Below are 20,524 nucleotides of genomic sequence, written 5' to 3' on the forward strand. Positions count from 1 at the left end.
GCAGGCAAGTTCTTTACCGCTAGCGCCACCTGGGAAGCTCTTGTAATATTATACTTCCTTCTTTATAAAGGGTTTCCTATTTGCTGAGACATGTCTTGCTAGTATTTCAATGAGACAAGAATTCTTTCCTATCTCCCTATTGCGTCTTTCTCACATTTCTGCCCAAGACAGAAAGCCGGAGGTGGGAGGCCACCTTGACCCTTTCTGTTGCTTCATTCCCTGAAATCAATAGGTCACTTTGAATGCTTCTCCTAATTATCTCAGCAACTGAGACACTTCATCATCCCCACTTGCTACTATAGCCCAGCTTACTGTGAGGTCTCCTGACTAGTCCATCTGCTGTCAGTGATACCTTCTGTCCTTCAGTCCGTCTGCCACACTGTCGAGTGATCTTCCTAAAACATAAATCTGATCCTGTCCTTCCTCTGATGAAATCCTTCAGTGTCTTCTCATTGCCACTGGATAACGTGTACCCCTTACCCTGGTTTCCAAAGCCTAGCATGATGTTGCCTCCACAGGTTTTCCACCCCCATTCCCTGCTAGGCTCCACCCACAAGCAAAGTCCAGCCACTCACTCTCTGACCTGCTCATACCTTGCTCCTCCGCCATCATTCTTGCATGGATAACTGCTATTTATACTCCAAATGTGAGCTTAGATGTATTTTACTCAGGCTCTGAGAAGCCCACCCTGACCCATCACTTCTGTATCAGGTCCTTCTAGATGTTCTCAAGCTATTATTCTGTTCTGCAGAATGTTTGCCTCTTACAGGGAATTATTATTTAATGATCTGTCTTCAACTATTGGGTTTTTAAGAGCAAATATTGGGTCTGTCTTGTTCACTTCTTTATCTACAGTGCATACCACAATGTGTGGCACATAGTAGGTGCTTAATAAATATTCTCTGAGTTACATGCTAAATCTCAAAATAAATGAAGGCCTGTGATCCCCTAGCTAGATAAAACCTATAGTGCCTCATAACTCTAACACTCTGGGCTCTCAGGCGTAAAACCAGACTGGAGGGATCTGATATCCTATGACTGGCTTCCTTGCTTAAACCAATGACTCTATTTTAAACCACAATCTCAATGAACCAGAGTGAATTAGAGCCACTGAAATTCTTGATCGTATCTTATATTTAAAATATCTAAGTTGATCATTTTCTCTATGGACCTGTTAATTTCTTTAATATAAAATCGTTAAGATTCCCTCATTAAAGCTAATTATAAAAATATGTAATGCTGGACCCATTTTGCGAAGTCAGTAGAGTTGAAGTGTTATAGCAGTTATCTCACTGTGTCCTATACTTCTTTCAGAGAGATAAATATTCCTTTTGAACTAAAGCTTAAAGCTTAAGATTTAGTTCTTGGCATAAAAGAAGGACCATAGTGAATTTTTTATATGGAGGCTTTTAATTTTGCAAATGTGTTTGATACTCTGCAAAAACAATTTAAGTAAGCTGTAGAGAGAGAAACATATTGCCGCTTTTAATAAACACCTCCCACATCCTCATAAGAGAGGAAGAGCAGTTGGGAGTGATCTGTTAACTTCCATGTAGAGCATATCTTATGAAAACCTGTATTATACGAGATATAATGATAGCTTGGTCCCTGGAATCTTTCTCTCTCTCTCTTTTTTTTTAGGGGGGGCGCTTAATCTGCTCTCTTAAGAAGTGTTATATTCCTTAATGGGGCTGTAGAAAATAAATTACATGATTATAACAGATAAATACCTACATTCAAAATATATGCTATGATTCTACATAACAGATAACTCATATTTGTCCCTAAATTTTTGAAATCTACATAAAGAAAAACATTTTTAGTTACTATGGTTAACAAAATTTCTTTATAGCACTTCTTGCTGGATTCACAGAGAATTGGTGGTCTTTCTTAAAGTTGATTCTGACTGCTCATAAAATTACAAAATTACCAGGTCATCCTTCTATCGAACTGCCACAGAAAGGGTTTGGAATCAAGCGTTTGTTCGACCTGGCAGCATTTGGCTGGGCTTCTATAAAAATCTATTTTTCACACTTTGACTCACAGCTTTTCATCTACTACCATGGTGTAAAAGACATGACGTGATAGATGTGGTCTTCAATTAAAAAATGAAAATTTATTTTCACATTCTTCAGCTTGGGAAGTTTATGGGCATTCTGAACTTTTTTTATTGTATCTCCAAACCTAACTGATGACACCAATCAGGGTGAACAGCCATAGCAAATCCACATTTTGTACTTTTCATAACCTGGAACTTTTAATTTTGCTTTAAATATTAGTATAGAGGATTCAGAATAAAATCTTATAGCCCACTCTAGCAAACTTGATATGTGGCACTATTTAATAAAACCAGCAAAATTTCTATAACCCTAATAACATGGCTTATTTGATGATTCACAGTTATATCCCTTTGGGAGTGTGTTTCTTTGAAGGCAAGTACAGGTTCCAATTTTGAATTATCTACCTGGAGTGGTTGGATTTGTGAGCTTCTGGTGTCTCCTCCTTGCTTAGGTCTAAATCCACTTCTGCCCTCCTTCACCATAGCTAGGATCCAAAAGATTGGGTCCTGGGGGTGGGGGTGGAGAATGGAAGTATAGACAGATCAAAGATGCAGTATCTGTAGCAACTGGGAGTGAAAAGTGCCAAGCAGGTAAGGGTAGCCAGCATCAGGCCGAGGAACTGTACATAATAGTATCTGTCGTGAGGGCAGAAGTGAATCTGTATTTGTTCGCTGGGATTGCCATAACTAGAACCATAGTCTGAGTGGGCTAAAACAGAAATTTGTTTTCTCATCATTCTGGAGTCTAGAAGTCTAAGATCAAGAAGTCAGTAGGGCTGGCTCCTTCTGAAGGCCTAGATGGAAGGATCTATTCCAGGCCGCCCTTCTTGGCTGGTAGAGGGCTGTCTTCACCATTTGTCTTCACGTTGCCTTCCATCTGTGTGTATCCAAGCCTAAATTCCTTCTTCTAATAAAGATGCCATTCATATTGGATTAGGACCCACACTGATGACCTCATTTGAACTTGAGGATCTCTGTAAAGACCCCCATCTCCAGATAAAGGCACATGCTGACATGCTGGTGTTAGGACTTCAGCATATAAATTTGGTGGAAGGGCAATATTTGACCCCATAAGGAAGTGTTCCAAAATAAGGAAACAAAGCCAGGGTTGGGAGCTGAGTGAAAAAAAAGGAAAGAAATATGTGCAATTCAGGGGTGAAGTAAGGCAGGTTCTGGGTGACTGATGTAAATGGAGGTGAAATGTCCATCACCATCTCTTGTGAACTTTTCTCTGTGGTCCTGGTGTATACTCTGTACCTAGATGTGTGCGGAGCTGGCTACCTTAAAGGTTCAGGGTCTAACATCGTTCCCCTGGCGTCCTTTTCATGTCTTTTCCCAGAGCTGGGTAAGGTAGCAATAAATTTCCACCAGAGAAGGAGAAAAGAGAATTTAAATATATTTAAGGCCATAAGTATTTTTGGAGCAGCTACTGCGTGCAAGGCCGTGTTAAGTCACAGTAATGTGATTTTATTCTTAAGTCATAATGAAAAACACCAGCTTCCTTTAAAAATGCCACTCAGTTCATCCAAGGTTAGCTTTGGAGGGAGAATCACTTCCTGGGATAGAATTCTCCTTCCCTAAGATTCACATTTCTCTCTCAGTGTTTGCCTCTGCCAACCATCCCAGTTTGACATTGCTGGGAAACCGGATTATGGAAGACCATGATCCTTTAAAGTTAAGTTAAATACTTAATTTTTAATCCATTATTCACAAGTGTTTAGTGAAGTATTATTTTTAAACATTAAGGGGGAGGATAATTTAATACCCTGGCTGTCAAGATACTATGGTGAGTCCTGAGGTCAAGAGAAGCTTCTAGTAATTAAGGAAGGACCATCAAGGACTATAATGAAAGCTGAGTGCCAAAGAATTGATGCTTTTGAACTGTGGTGTTGGAGAAAACTCTTGAGAGTCCCTTGGACAGCAAGGAGATCGAACCTGTCAATCCTAAGGGAAATCAGTCCTGCATATTCATTGGAAAGACTGATGATGAAGCTGAAACTCCAATACTTTGGCCACCTGATGCAAAGAACCAACTCATTGGAAAAGACCCTGATGCTGGGAAAGATTGAAGGTGGGAGGAGAAGGGGACGACAGAGGATGAAATGGTTGGATGGCATCACCGACTTGATGGACATGAGTTTGAGTAGGCTCCGGGAGTTGGTAATAGACAGGGAAGCCTGGCATCCTGAAGTCCATGGGGTCGCAAATAGTCGGATACGACTGAGTGACTGAACTGAATTGATCAAGAGTTACAAAGGAAAAGCCTGCTGTCTCTCTTTCTAAATTCAAAAGATGAGATCTGGGAGGTCTCCTCACACAGTTTTAGCAGCTATGCTGGAGAAGTCAGTTTTGAATTTTATATTATTCAGACTGTAGCATCAAATGATTTTGATACTTCCAAGCTACTTCTGAAATCCTTTGCTTTTTACATATATTAAATTGGCATATTTTCTACTATAACTCACATTAAAAATTAATTTAATTAATTTCTACATTTTCAAAGATATGTAGCTAGTATTTTAAATGTGAACTTTAAGTATAGCTATGGAATGCTGCCCAATTAGCATATTTATCAATTATTGATGGCTTGGATGTTATATAAAAAGAGTAGTAAGTCTCACTCCACATAAATACAAAGACTTTTATATTATTTTTTATCCTTATAAATGTCAATTTGAGTCTATACACTGATTCCATGTAAAAGAACCTTACTTGAAATCAACCATTCAGGACCAGAGAAGGGAGATTTATGAAAACTGGAGTTAACGCTAAAGATGTGAAAAGTTACAGCAGAAATGAAAACACAGTCCTTCAACATTTTGGAATTCATAGTGCCAACTGCTGCGTCACTACACTTCCATTAATTATCACTTGTTTATTCGTACTCAGTTCAGGCATAACTATGGACATTGTGCCTATAAATTTTATTTACACTAACTCATTTATTCTCACTGAAACGTTATGAACTTAGATGTTATCCTGGTTTACAAAAGGAAGCTTAGAAAGGTTGACTAACTGGCCCATAAAAGTAGGGGAAGAAATGCTGCTGCTGCTGCTGCTAAGTCACTTCAGTTGTGTCCGCCTCTGTGCGACCCCATAGACAGCAGCCCAGTAGGCTCCCCCATCCCTGGGATTCTCCAGGCAAGAACACTGGAGTGGGTTGCCATTGCCTTCTCCAATGCATGAAAAGAAATGGCCTCACTCTTACTTCTAAACCATCCTGCAAACCAGTAGGGTTGGTGACAAAGCTTTTCCAAACTCATGGAAAAAGATTAAGAACTATCAGTATTATAAAAAAAATATATAAGCAGCTAATATGTACATAACACACCAGAGAACACTGTATCTCATGAAAGTGTGACAAATCATTGTAGCCCAAGATTTAAGAATCTAATTATCCCATTCATCCTCCACATTGTGGACTGTTGATTCAAATTTTGGGTTGACTTCTCATGTCTCTGTTATGCAAAAATCTGGAATGAAGACTCTAATTAAATATTGAAGAATTGATTTCAGATGAGCAGATGGCTCAGCTTCAAGCCTTGACTCTTTTACAAATTAGTTAATTGACCTTGGAAAATTCACTTAGAGTTGCTGAGCCTTGTATGCTGTCCTGCAAGGTTCCGTGAGGTCTAGATAATCCACATGGAAATACACAAGTTAGTCCTTTGTGATGTGAAGTAAGTATTCACTCAACTGATAGATATCAATCAGTTATTTCTTTTCAGACTGAATTTCTCAAACCTTCAAAAAACTTAGTTTACTTCTCTCTCATAATGTAAAGGAGAAGGCAATGGCACCCCACTCCAGTACTCTTGCCTGGAAAATCCCATGGGCAGAGGAGCTTGCTAGGCTGCAGTCCATGGGATCGTGAAGAGTCGGACAGGACTGAGCAACTTCGCTTTCATTTTTCCCTTTCATGCATTGGAGAAGGAAATGGCAACCCACTCCAGTGTTCTTGCCTGGAGAATCCCAGGGATGGGGGAACCTGTTGGGCTGCCGTCTATGGGGTTGCACACAGTCGAACACGACTGAAGCGACTTAGCAGCAGCAGCATAATGTAATTTGTGCTCTACTTGAGTTGTATAGATCTAATAGTTCAATGTCAGATTTTCAATGTCCCATATTCTTTACAACCACAAATGCCTATGTTTAAAATTATGTACTGGTTTAAAATGTTTTATTCTAATGCTTTATTTCTTAAAATCATATGTAGCTAAATCACATATACATATATATATTTAAATATTTGCTTATGTTTTTTCCTGTAGAGACCAGAACCTAGAAAATTTAATTGACATAAATTACAATGTGTCTAAGAATAAGAATGAAAGGTAAGACTTATTCTAATTTACGTTTTTCTTATGAATTCTATATGAACCTTCATAAATTATGTAACCCTGGACGATTTTCTGAGAGGTTGAACTGTACTATGATGTTTAAATATAAATACTATCTGAATTTAAAGAAAAATGTACAGGGTACTTGGGTTTCCCTGGTGGCTCAGTGGTAAAGAATCTGCCTGCCACTGCAAGAGACTTGGATTCAATCTCTGGGTTGGGAAGATCCCCTGGAGAAGGAAATGGCAACCCAGTTCAGTAATCTTGCCTGGGAAATCCTATGGACAGAGGAACCTGGCAGGCTACAGTCCACGGGCTTGCAAAGAGTCGGACACAACTGAGCAACTAAACAACTGAGCAACTAAGCAACACCACCCACAGGGTGCTTAATAGCTGATCTGAAAAAAGGTAACAAAATTTGAATTCTGTTAGAATTTCTGAGTAAAGGCCTGGTGTTCAATGGCTTAGTGTAAAAGGCATGACAGAAATTGAGTGCTCTGCACTTGGGCTGTGAAGATTTATTTTTACTTACTGTTGCTTGGTAGGTTTTCAGCGGTGCAGAAAGTGCTTTGAGATTCTCTGCCTTGGATACCTAGTGCTAAAAGAACGCACAGATTTGTCAGAGCCAGGAAATGGGACCTAATTTTGGAATTTCTTTACACCTCAGAGGATCCTGGCTTTGAAACTGTTGCACTTTTTGTTTCTTTTACAAGGAAGGTTAGGATGGAAGCTATGCTTCACTGTTGTTACAGATTGTTTAAATTAGGAAACAATTTTCAAAGTTTTAGATGTTTAACTGTTCTTCCCCCCCACATGTGGGAGGGCCCTAAAAGCAATAGGTTTCTGTTTTTAACCTTCCTCGCTTGCCTGGAAAATCCCATGGACAGAGGAGCCTGGTAGGCTGCAGTCCATGGGGTGGCTGAGGGTGGGACACGACTGAGCGACTTCACTTTCACTTTTCACTTTCATGCATTGGAGAAGGCAATGGCAACCCACTCCAGTGTTCTCGCCTGGAGAATCCCAGGGATGGGGGAGCCTATTGGGCTGCTAAGCGACTTAGCAGCAGCAGCAGCAAGGTGAAGCTGCCATTTCTGTTTAAAAATTTTTTGTTATGTGAATAAGTGATATTGTTGGTTCATGCAGAGGACAGAAAAGTAGAGGAACTGGCTCATTGCTTGGTTTGCTTGGTTTTCCTGTCTGTTAAAGGCTCTTTCCTGTGCGAGGTACGTAGTTTCTTTCTGTCCCCTTCATTCCCTAAATCATCTTCTGCGTTCTCTTTCCATGATCTCAAGCAAGCCTTTGAGAGAACAAGGGAGGATACATTGTCAAAAGGATCCACCATTTTGGGAATGGTACTGGGCTTACAATTAACCAATCTCTTTCAAGTATTATTTGGAAATGATCAAGACTTTAAAACTGACCATAAACGATGAAGTATCATGAAAGAACTTTTCCCTGAATGCGATTTGAGAGGTGTTTCAGTTTCAGTTGGGCTTATTCATGAAACAGGGTCTTACTAGAAAGATTAATGAGGAAACAGAAATTCAGGGGGCAGGGACTGCAGCCTGCCAGGCTCCTCTGTCCATGGGATTCTCCAGGCAAGAATGCTGGAGTGAGTAGCCATTCACTTCCCCAGGGAATCTTCCCGGCCCAGGGGTGGAACCTGTGTCTGGTATCCTGAATTTGTAGGAGACTTTACCACTAGCGCCACCTGGGAAGCACATGGAAAGATTAATGAGGAAATGGAAATTCCAGGGCAGAAGCGTTAGGCTGGCCAGGCTTCACAGAGGCCTTCCCTGGAAGGTTGCTCGTCCTTGGCCAGAGGGCATTCCATCAGGAGTCCCCAGACATTAGCCCTAGGTCTTTGTCATTACTGTCGCTCAGTCATTCCTGAGTGTTGGCCTCTGCCTATTTTTCTCCTCTTCTTCCCTCTACTTATTATGCCCTTATTCTCTACCAGGGCTTCCCTATGGCTCAGACAGTAAAGAATCTGCCTGCAATGTAGGAGACCTGGGTTTGATCCCTGGGTTGGGAAGATCCCCTGTAGAAGGAAATGGCTGCCTCCAGTTTTCTTGCCTGGAGAATTTCATGGACAGCGGAGCCTGGCGGGCTATAGTCCCTGGGGTCACAGAGAGTCAGACATGACTGAGTGACTAACACTTTCATTCTCTACTCTATAGCTGTTTGGTAACCAAGGACTTTAGCCACTTCCCAGTTCCTCCTTCCTCATAACTTCTTCCTCTAGCTTTCTGAGGCTGTCCAGTCTCCTTCAACAAGGTGGGGTCGTGGCCGTCTGTGTAGAAGAGGTGTGTGATGGAAACACCGTGGCTCCCAGTAACGTGTGCATGCTCTCCTTTGCTTCCCTACAATTTCATCTGTGCCTCCTGCCTAACATAACCCAACAACCACAGGTACATTCACAAATGCTCCCCTCTCCCAGTGGGGTTGTGATCATCACAGTCAGTTATGCCCAGAGGCCTTAACCACTGCTACAAAATGTTTTGCTCATCCCTGAGTTCTGTGTCTAGATATCATTCATCCGTCTTCAGTTCTATCACAGTCTTGTACAGGATCTAGCTACAAATTAAATGTAAAATGTAGCACTGCCCCAGCCATGACAGAACAACTATGATAAAAATTTTCACTTGAAAAAAAAAAAAGTTGAAAAGAAATCCCTGGGTCCAATTTTCGTGCCCATCTATTCTGTTTATAGGCTTCTCTGGTGGCTCACAGAGAAGCCTGTAAACAGGCTTGCAATGTAGGAGATCCAGGTTCCTCTGGGTCAGAAAGATCCACTGGAGAAGGGAATGGCTACTTACTCCAGTGTTCTTGCCTGGAGAATTCCACGGACAGAGGATCCTGGCGGGCTGCAGTCCATGGGGTCACTAAGAGTCGAACACAACTGAGAGACTAACATGTCACTTCATTCTGTTTACAGAATAGAAAGTTTCCTTTGACTCTCAAAATGGGTAAAGATTTCACTGAAAGAAAATTGAGAATCAGGGATTTAGAGATTTGATCAGGTAGAGAAAATTAGTAAATTAAAGTGGTGTTCTGGTCTCAAGTTCTCTATTTCTCCAAAATAGAGTACTTCCTTGTATTAATTTTATTTTTTACTGAAGTTTAATTGATGTACAATGTTATGTTAGTTTCAAGTGTACAACCAAGGGATTCAGTTATACATATACATAATATATATTCTTCCTCTGATTCTTTTCCATTATAGATTATCACGATATATTGAGTATAGTTCCCTGTGCTATACAATGGGTCCTTGTTGTTTACTGATTTTATATTTAGTAGTATTCATGTTAATCCCAAACTCCTAATTTATCTCTGCTCCCCACCACTGCTATCCTCTTTGGTTACCATAAGAATAGTTATTTTTATATACTTAAAATCTGTAAGTTTTACAAGAACTCAAAACCTTGATAGTTTTGTGGAAGTCAATCCTAATACACAAAACAATTCAAAATGGTAAGCTCTTAGTAAACTGGCTTTGCTAGTGGCTCAGCAGTAAAAAAAAAAAAAAACAAAAAAAAAAACTTGCCTGCAATGCAGGAGACATGAATTCAGTCCCTTGGTTGGGAAGATTCCCTGGAGAAGGGCATGGCAACTGACTCCAGTGTTCTTGCCTGGAGAATCCCATGGAAAGAGGAGCTTGGCGGGCTACAGTCTATAGCATCACAAAGACTTGGACACAAGTGAACAACTGCGTACAGCGCAGCAGAAGCTCTCAGTAAACTTTTGTTCTTTATGCAAAAGAGGTTTATAAAGTTTGCAGTGACTTGGGTATTTATCAGCTGAAATTATTTTGTGCTATTTAAAGTCAAGTTGCCACTCAGCCATAAAAAGGAATGGAACAGTGCCATTTGCAGAGACATGAATGTCACACAGAGTGAAGAAAGAAAGAGAAAAGCAAATATTGTGTATCACTTATATGTGGAAACTAGAAAAATGATACAGATGAACCTATTTGCAGAGCAGAAACAGAGATACAGATGTAGAGAGCAAACAAGCATATGGATACCAAGGAGTGAAGGGGAGGTGGGATGAATTGAGTGATTGGGATCGACATATATACACTCAGTTCCATTCAGTTCAGTTGCTCAGTTGTGTCCGACTCTTTGTGACCCCATGAACTTCAGCACGCCAGGCTTCCCTGTCCATCACCAACTCCCAGAGCCTACTCAAACTCACGTCCATTGATTCAGTGATGCCATCCAACCATCTCATCCTCTGTCGTCCCCTTCTCCTCCCACCTTCAATCATTCCAGTATTGGGGTCTTTTCAAATAAGTCAGTTCTTTGCATCAGGTGGCCAAAGTATTGGAGTTTCAGCTTCAACATCAGTCCTTCCAATGAATATTCAGGGCTGATTTTCTTTAGGATGGATCTGGTTGGAGATCTGGTTGGAGATCTGGTTGGATTTCCTTGCAATCCAAGGGACTTTCAAGAGTCTTCTCCAACACCACGGTTCAAAAGCATCCATTCTTTGGCACTCAGCCTTCTTTATGGTCCAATTCTCACATCCATACATGACTACTAGAAAAACCAAAGCTTTGACTAGAGGGGCCTTTGTTGGTAAAGTAATGTCTCTGCTTTTTAATATGCTGTCTAGATTGGTCATAACTTTTCTTCCAAGGAGCAAACATCTGTTAATTTCATGGCTGCAGTCACCATCTGCAGTGATTTGGAAACCCCCTCAAAATAGCATCTGTCACTGTTTCCATTGTTTCCTCATCTATTTGTCATGAAGTGATGGGGCCAGATGACATGATCTTAGTTTTCTGAATATTGAGCTTGAAGCCAACTTTTTCACTCTCCTCTTTCACTTTCATCAAGAGCCTCTTTAGTTCTTCACTTTCTGCCAAAAGTGTGGTGTTATCTTTATATCTGAGGTTATTGATATTTCTCCCAGCAATCTTGATTCTAGCTTGTGCTTCACCCAGGCCAGCATTTCTCATGATGTACTCTGCATATAAGTTAAATAAGCAGGGTGATGATACACAGCCTTGACATACTCCTTTCCCAATTGGGAACCAGTCTGTTGTTCCATATACACTACTATGTGTGAAACAGATGACTAATGAGAACCCACAGTATAGCAGCGGAGAAGGAAATGGCAACCCACTCCAGTATTCTTGCTTGGAGTATCCCCTGGATGGAGGAGCCTGGTGGGCTACAGTCCATGGGGTTGCAAAGAGTTGGATATGACTGAGTGATTAAGCACCCTGACACTGTATACCTCAGGGAACTGTCCTCTGTGCTCTGCGGTGACCTAAATGGGAAGGAAATCCAAAAAAGAGGGACATATGTACATGCATAATGGATTCACTTTGCTGTACAGTGGAAACTAACACACAAGGTAAAGCAACTATACCCTCATGAAAATTAATTAAAAAAAAGAAAAAGAAATTGGAGTCAGGTTGCCAAAGTTAAGTCAAACAGGACCATGGAAATCTAAATAAATCTGTTAAACTGAGACTTATTCTATTTTATGAATGTATTTACTCTGTATAGTAACTGGATATCCACAAATATATATGCAATCTGATTAGTATATTCAGATTTGTAGACTATCACCACTATCACTTTTAGAACATTTTCATCAACTCAGAAAGAAACAACATGCCCATTAGTAGTCATGTATCATTTTCCCCCAGCCCGTAGCTCTGGACAACTACTAAGCTACTTTCTGTCTTTTTCAGTTTCTGATTCTGGACATTTCATATAAATGGAATCATAAAATATTTGTGACTGACTGTTTTCACATGGCATGTTTGCAAAATTCACCAATGTTGTAACATGTCTCAGTATTTCTTTTTATTGCCAAATTTCACATATTCCATTATGTGAATAGACAGAATTTTATCTATTCATCAGCTGATGGGCTTTTGTGTTGTTTCCACTATCAGATTGTAATTCACCATTATGAACAATGCTGTGATCAGCATTCATATAAAAGTTTTGTGCAGAGTTTTTTCATTTCTCTTGGTAGGGTATATACTTCCGTTCAGTCCAGTCACTCAGTCGTGTCTGATTCTTTGCGACCCCATGGACTGCAGCATGCCAAGCCTCCCTGTCCATCACCAGTTCTCGGAGTTTACCCAAACTCATGTCCATTGACTCAGTGATGCCATCCAACCATCTCATCCTCTGTCATCCCCTTCTCCTCCCACCTTCAATCATTCCCAGCATCGGGGTCTTTTCAAATGAGTCAGTTCTTTGCATCAGGTGGCCAAAGTATTGGAGTTTCAGCTTCAACATCAGTCCTTCCAATGAACATTCAGGACTGATTTCCTCTAGGATGGACTTAGGGAGGGTATATACTTAGGGAGTGGAATTACTGGATCCTATAGTAACTCCATTTGAGGAACTACCAGTTTTCTTAAATCGGCAGTACCATTTGATGTTCTCACATCAAATGTCTGTGTATAAAAGTTTTAGATAGCTAAAATTTCAAGGTAAACTTCCACTGCAGAAAACATTTTCTCAAGTGAAATTCCATTTGGAATTTTGTAAGTTCCAACACAATATTTAGTTTATAGTTTATGAAGCTATTTAATTTAGAAATGAAACTGTGACCATTGATCCTAAGTTACAATTCAGCAATTTATTTCAGTGAAGGATAACTTAATAATAAAGCTATCCAGCAAAAAACACTGTGAGCCTTAAGCTCTTTTTTATGAACATTATTCAAGGCATTTAAGAGGAATACTTTGGTGGAGAGTTCTCCTTTGCAGTGGTATCAGAATCACCAGCTGATCCAGGGACCACACTTTAATCAGTGCTCTTTTGGATAAAATGTCACATTGCCTCTAAGGCAGTGGTTCTCAACCTTGTCTTACATGTGAGACTCACTGGAGAGATTTAAAAGAATCCAAGTACTCAAGTCATGTGCCTGTTAAGTTGCCCCAGTTTTGTCTGACTGTTTGCAACACTATGGACTGTAGCCCACCAGGTTCCCCTCTGTCCATGGGATTCTCCAGGCAAGAATACTGGAGTGGGTTGCCATGCCCTCCTCCAGGGGAATCTTCCTGACCCAGGGACTGAACCCCGGTCTCTTATGTCTCCTGCATGGGCAGTCGAGTTCTTTACCACTGGCGCCACCTGGGAAGCCCTACACTAAACCAATTAAGTCAGAATATCTGATGCGGGGACCCAGTAACATTTTAAATTTAATTTTTTACTTGGTGGAAAATTGCTCTACAATGTTGTGTTGGTTTCTGTCGTACAACAAGGTGAGTCAGACATAATAATTACATATGTATTTCTCCTCTCCCTCTTGAGCCTCCCTCCCCTCCCCCATCCCTCTCCTCTAGGTCGTCACGCAGCACCAGGAATTTACACAGCAACTTCCTACCAGCTATCTGTTTTACACATGATGGTGTATATACATCAATGCCACTTTCTCCAGTCATCCCACCCTCACCTTTCCCCACTGTGTCCACAGCTCTGTTCTCTACTAGGTTCATCAAGATCACTTTTCCAAATCCCATATATATATTCCAATACTTGCTTTTCTCTTTCTGACTTCCTTTACTCTGTGTAACAGGTTCTAGTTTCATCTACCTCACTACAACTGATTCAAATCCATTCCATTTATGTAATATTCCATCACATATATGTACCATATCTTAACCATTCATCTGTCAATGGACATCTAGGTTGCTCCCATGTCCTGGCTATTGTAAGTATTGGTGCAATGAACGCTGGGTTACATATGTCTCTTAAAATTGTGGTTTTCTCAGGGTATATGCCAAGTAGTGGGATTGTTGTGTCATATGGTAGATTTTCCCTAGTATTTTAAGGAATCTCCATATTGTTTTCCATAATGGCTGTATCAGTTTACATTCCCACTGAGAGTGCAGGAGGGTTCCCTTTTCTCCATAACTTCTCCAACATTTTTTTTTGTAGATTTTTGGATGATGGTCATTCTGAATGGTGTGAGGTGATACCTCATTTTAGTTTTGATCTGCATTTCCCTAATAATGAGAAATATTGAGCATCTTTTCTTGTGTTTATTGAAAATTTGTATGCCTTTGGAGAAATGTCCGTTTAGGTTTTCTGCCCACTTTTTGATTGGGTTGTTTGTTTTTCTGATATTGAACTGTATGAGCTGCTTATATATTTTAGAGAGTAATCCTTTTTAAAAGCACTTTTAAAAGCACTACAGATTATTTAATTGGTTTCCAAAGATTGTTTCTCTAACTATTTCTATGATTCTAAATAATGTTAAAAATTAGTGTTACCGCTTACTGGCATCAAGATAGAATTTCCTTAGTAAGATCTATCACCATCTCATGAAAGATAAAGAAAGGCTTATCAACTATCACAGACCCTAAGACATGGTGATTATGTGGAAGTAGTATCCTGATTTGGATCTGAAATTGAGAGAGGAGATCATTGAAAAAAAATGGTAAAATAGAAATAAGTCTGTAGTTTTGCTAATGACATTGTACCAACGGTAATTATTTAGTTTTGACAAATGGATCATGGTTGTGTGAGATGTTAAAATTAAGAGAAGCTGGGTGAAGAGTATACTGGAATTCTCTGAACTATCATTGCCATTATTCTATACCTTTAAAATGATCCAAAATAAAAGATTTCTTTTTAAAAAAGTGTATTATCCTCCCAGATTACAAGAGGAGCAAATCCAAGAAAGGATTTGCTGTTCCACATTCCAAATTCATTTACTAACCTCTGGTTTTTATTGACGATTATAAAGTATTGTCATTAGTCTCACTGTAAACACAACCAGGAGATGCTTCTTGTGTTAGTCTGCTCAGGCTGCTATGACAAAATACCACAGACCAGGCGTTAAAAGACAGAATTTATTTTCTCACTCTTTTGGAGACTAAAATTCTAGATCAAGATACTGTTGAAACAGGAGGAAGGGCACAGGGTAAAACCTTAGAAAGAATGACATGGCCATAGGACATGAAAAAACTGATTAAAACCAACTAGGTCCAGGACGGCTGAAGACCTTGAGCCTCATTATATGCTCATTGTAACACATTCAGTTCAGTTCAGTTCAGTCGCTCAGTCCTGTCCGACTCTTTGTGACCCCATGAATCGCAGCACGCCAGGCCTCCCTGTCCATCACCAACTCCCAGAGTTCACTCAGACTCACGTCCATCGAGTCAGTGATGCCATCCAGCCATCTCATCCTCTGTCGTCCCCTTCTCCTCCTGCCCCCAATCCCTCCCAGCATCAGAGTCTTTTCCAATGAGTCAGCTCTTCGCATGAGGTGGCCAAATACATTGGCATATGCTAAATGACACACCCACCAGCGTCATGACAGTTCTGAGGCCAGCCATAAAGGGTCAAAATGTGGGCAGTGGCCCAGTTCCTAGAAATCTCCACCCCTTCCCCCAAATAGTTGGAGTAATCTTCCCACTCACTAGCCTCTGAAATTACCCAGTCTACCAAAACTAACCATACCACATTTTGAGCCTCTCTCTTCTTTCCTTCTGAGATGGCCACACTCTGTCTGTGCTCTTCTCTAAATAAATCTACTTCTTACCTATCTCTGAATCCTTTCACGATGTAGCAAGAACATCAAATTCACGAGGACCAATGTCAGGACTGGTTTCTGATGAGAACTCTCTTCTTGGTTTGCATATGACTGTGTCTGACTATGTCCTCACATGGCCTTTCCTCTGTGTGTCCTCAGAGAGAGAGCAAGCTCTAGTCCTTATAAGCTTCCTCTTATAAGGACATCCTGTCCTATGGGATTAAAGCCCCACCCTTATGATTTCACCTAACCTTTATTTCCTTTTTATAGGCCCTGTCTCCACATCACACTGGGGTGTAGGGCTTCAATATAAGAATTTTTGGCAGGACACAATTCAATCCTTATCAGAACTGTTTGCAAAGTATTTCCCATTCCTACTACAGGTTTCACAAACTGGTAATGTGTGATTTTACCTTTCTGAGGCAGTACAAACACATTTCACATGCATTGACAACCTTTGTCCTTTCAAACTATTTGCTGAAATTGGGTTTTATATTATTTACTATATGATCTGAATATTTCCAAATATTTCCTAGTTAGGTCTATTGTTCCGAAATGACATAAATGATCACATTTGAGAATCTTCTAATAATATTCATTCTACTTTCTCATTGCCAAGTATCTTTTGAAATATCTGTCTTAAAACTAGAAGATGGTTTTCCACATGCCAGAGAGGATAATATGTGAACAATTGTTTTTCTCTTCTTTAAAAGCTACCTGGAAATGGAAGGAACAGTCCAGGCAAGAATGATAAATCATGATTGAGATCTAAATTCTCCTCTTGATTTTTATGTCTTGCCTCTGTCAGAGTTTTCTAACATGAGGAAAGAAAAAGAGCTAAAGCTTTCACTATGCCTGCATTAATTTTCCACTGTTTCATAGGAAAAAGCAAATATGCCTACACTTTGTTGAGCAGAGTGACATTTTTAGATTAGCAGAAATCTAGGTCAAATTTCTTTAGTGATCTTCAAAGTACTGCTTTTCTGTTAAAACGGAAACCGGAATTTCTCAAAGCAACCCCAGATAATTTTCATTAAATAGATAAACTCCCAGATATGTTATACATGAAAAACTTTCAAAAATGGCATTGGTGCTGTGAGAATGTTACTGCAGCCAGGTTCATATGGTTCCTGCCCTTGGTTAAAAAAGTATTCTGTCCTACTGTTAGGTAATGTGACACGTGCCTATAGATTATTCATAATGGGAAGACAGTTGTGTCTATGGAAGAGTAAAATAGTACATGTATTCTGTCTGTGTTTATGTGCAGAAACCAGGCAAACAGAAACAGCTTTACTATATGTTTTTAAAAAATGTTGTTTGAGCAGAATCTTAATAAAACAAAAATCCTCTAAGTGGCCTTGATTTTCAGTGCCAAATATTTGCATTTGCTTTCTCAGGCAAGATGGCCAGGTCACTGGATCTACTGAGAATTTAATCAGCCCATCCTCTAGAACAGCTGCCTATGCTTATGAAGCCAGGAAGATGCTCAGGTACTGTGGTCAATTATAGAATAAATGACAGGTCCATTCTCCTTCTGGCTTTTTTATATCCTGTTTGTTGTTTTTTTTTTTTTTTTTTTAAGAAAACATCCACATGCCACCTGATCCTTCCTTTGAAATACAGAAAATTTTTGAATTTTGCTGTTGTTGTCTTTGTGCCTTTTTTTGTGTTCCAATAAAAATTTCTAATTTTAAATTTATTTATTTTTAATTGAAGGGTAATGCTTTACTATATTGTGTTTGTTTCTGCCATACATCAACACGAATCAGCCATAGGCGCACATATGTCCTCTCCCTCTTGAACCTCCCTCCCGTCTCCCTCCCCATCCCACCCCTCTAGGTTGTTACAGAGCCCCAGTTTAAGTTTCCTGAGTCATACAGCAAATTCCCATTGGATATCTATTTTATATATGTTAGTCATATGTTTCCATGCTACTCTCTCCATTTGTCCTACCCTTTCCTTCCTCCCCCCTTACCCATGTCCATAAGTCTGTTCTCTTTGCTTCCCTGCAAATAAGTTCATCAGTATCATTTTTCTAGATTCTATATATATGCGTGAATATATGATATTTGTTTGAAATGCAGAAATTTTTAATTTTAACCAGTGGCTTTATAGGCTTGTACAAAGATGTTGAGTAAACATCTTGGTCATTGGTAAGCTGTCAGTTATGAATAAGTGTAGATGTGATTTTTCCTTAAAAGTCTGTAATTTTTTTAAAAACATGATTGTGACATTGAACTGACTTCCTTAGATAGATTTAAAGGTTTCACTGAATCAGGTGTTATCATGTTGGTTAATTAAGGTCCACTTTTTGCCTGAGATTTGTGGAGAAAGCAATGGTTTGGAAGTATGAATGAGACATTAGGGTAATAGACACTGAAACATAGTACACAGATATTCAAAGTAATCATTATGGTCTACAATAGACTTCCCGAGCGACCGATTTTCATAGTAGTATTCTGGAAATAGGCCAAGACAGTAGAAGTTAAGACAAAATGGGAAACATAAATAAATTTTTCAGAAATGGATTAATACCAGTTTAACATTTCTATTTCAAAGGTTATAGTTTAGAAGGCATATATGAGCATTATTTTTTCATTGGATTGGATAATTGCCTTGTTGATTTGATTATCCTATAAACAAACTTTAAACATAAAGTCAAATGGTTTGTATTGCAGCTCCAATGCTGAAACCAGGCATGCAGGATCAAAGGATACAGTTGTGTACACAAGGACGTACGTGGAGAATAGGTACTGGAAATTTATTTGAAGTATTTTGCTTTATGTATTTTATAATTTTGAAATAATCTGTGTTTAAGAAGAAATGTCATTTTTTAAGGTATGCTTATTTTTTTCAAATAACAGACCATTTAAAAGAGTACTGAGTTTTAGATATATTTTAATAATTCTTTATAATCTTTCCGTTATTATCAGTAGTAGTGTTAGTCACTCAGTCGTGTCCAACTCTGCAACCCCATAGACTGTAGCTTACCAGGGTCCTCTATCCACAGGATTCTCCAGGCAAGAGTACTAGAGTGGGTCACCATTCCCTTCTCCAGAGGATCTTCCCAACTCAGGGATCAAACCCAGGTCTCCTGTGTTGCAGGCAGATTCTTTACATCTGAGCTACAGGGAAGTCATATTTTTAAGTAGTTGTCAAATAATCATACAAAGTCATAGGACAAACTAAATAATATTTTAATACAACACATGTATACATCATAGGATAGTTATTTGAAAGTAGTCAAATAAACATACATGCCCATAACGAACTTTATAAAATCACACAAGTATTCCTGTGTTAATTTGGAGTCACACTTTAATTGTTTCTATTGTTCACCTCTAATCTGAAACAAGGGGTATAACTTTTTAGTAAATATGCTCAAGCCCAGAAACTCTGCTGCCTGATGTGATAGATGTTGAGGAAAATGTCCACCAAGATCAGGGATTCACAAGTTATTCAGTTTTTCAGGATCTATAAAAAAGAATTAGCCTAATTGTGGCATAGGGTAACAGTGGGGCATTTAAATATGGATGAACTATAGGTTGTATACGTGTTGATCATCACCCAGTTCAAAGAGACCAGAGAGCAGTGTACGGGGTGGGTGTGGAGCCGCCATAAATTCAAGGTGTGTCCGGATTTGAGCAGCCTTCCCCCTCAAAAGGATTTTTCAAACCCAAGAATAAATTTCCTTGTGAAATGCAACCTCAACCTTGATTTTCCTGCTTAATCCAATTCTCCCTAAAATTGATAGTGATTTAGAATCAAATCTGAGTTTGTCATTTACTGACCATGTGGCCTCAGCAAAGCCACTTGACTTCAATTTCCTGTCTCAATTCAAGTCTCAGTTTTCTGACCCATAAAATGGGAATGTCTGTATACATGTCATGCGTCAATATGCACAAACTCATTTAGCACTGTGGGCTCTGTGTTCCATAAAGCAGTTTCTCTTTCTGACTGCAAATGCCTGCAGGTTGTTTGCGGGGAGAGAGAAATTTCTCATTAAAAAATCCCAGGTGAGGCATGTGGAGTTACCCCTCACTGTATGAAATAATAGGAACACATTGCTTCTGGTCCTCATATGTTCCTAGGTAGCATACTTACCAGGGAGGCAATTACAGGCTGCCAGCTGGTTAGCGCAACGCACTCTTCATTTGTCTCCAGGAGCGAATGACATTTACAAACTGGAGCGGAAAAGGAACAAAGAGGACTTTCGAAAGTTAAAATATTTTTTGCTTTATTCTAAAAAATTCTTGGATGTTTTCATGTAAAAATAAAAGCTTCCAAAGTTTCCCCCAAAAGTTCAAGAGTATTTCTCTACGTGAATGCTGTCTGTCTATATTTGCTTGCAATGAGTATAGTCATGCTTTGTGTATATTCTTTATGTTAGAACAACAGTTAGCTTTCTTTTAGTAAAAATAAAGGAGGTGCAAGGACAAATTTCATGAAAAACGATAACTGCTTTTCCTGCTTACACTTGTGCTTGCGCTCTCCTTGCCCCATTCTTTATTTAGGGGTATATGTCAACTTATGTCACCTTGGAGGTAACTTGCATATCAATACTTCTCCAGGTTAAAAAAAAAAAGGGTTAGTACATTGTCCTGAC

General features: G+C 39.5%; 1 protein-coding gene across 22 annotated transcripts in view; it reads left to right on the forward strand.

Annotated features, from left to right (window-relative positions):
• SCEL (sciellin) overlaps window positions 1-20,524 on the forward strand; it is a 125,830-nt gene that overhangs the window by 94,088 nt on the left and 11,218 nt on the right. For 17 of the 22 annotated variants that reach the window (XM_060394152.1, XM_060394155.1, XM_060394163.1 and 14 more), the window contains 3 exons: window positions 6,331-6,393; window positions 17,316-17,408; window positions 18,597-18,668. In XM_060394152.1, coding sequence (XP_060250135.1) covers window positions 6,331-6,393; window positions 17,316-17,408; window positions 18,597-18,668 — 228 coding nt within the window. The remainder of the gene's footprint in view (window positions 1-6,330; window positions 6,394-17,315; window positions 17,409-18,596; window positions 18,669-20,524) is intronic. The other 5 variants (XM_042254960.2, XM_060394154.1, XM_060394156.1 and 2 more) reach the window with 1 other exon arrangement.

The sequence above is a fragment of the Ovis aries genome, chromosome 10 (assembly GCF_016772045.2).
Source record: "Ovis aries strain OAR_USU_Benz2616 breed Rambouillet chromosome 10, ARS-UI_Ramb_v3.0, whole genome shotgun sequence".
Taxonomy (NCBI): domain Eukaryota; kingdom Metazoa; phylum Chordata; class Mammalia; order Artiodactyla; family Bovidae; genus Ovis; species Ovis aries.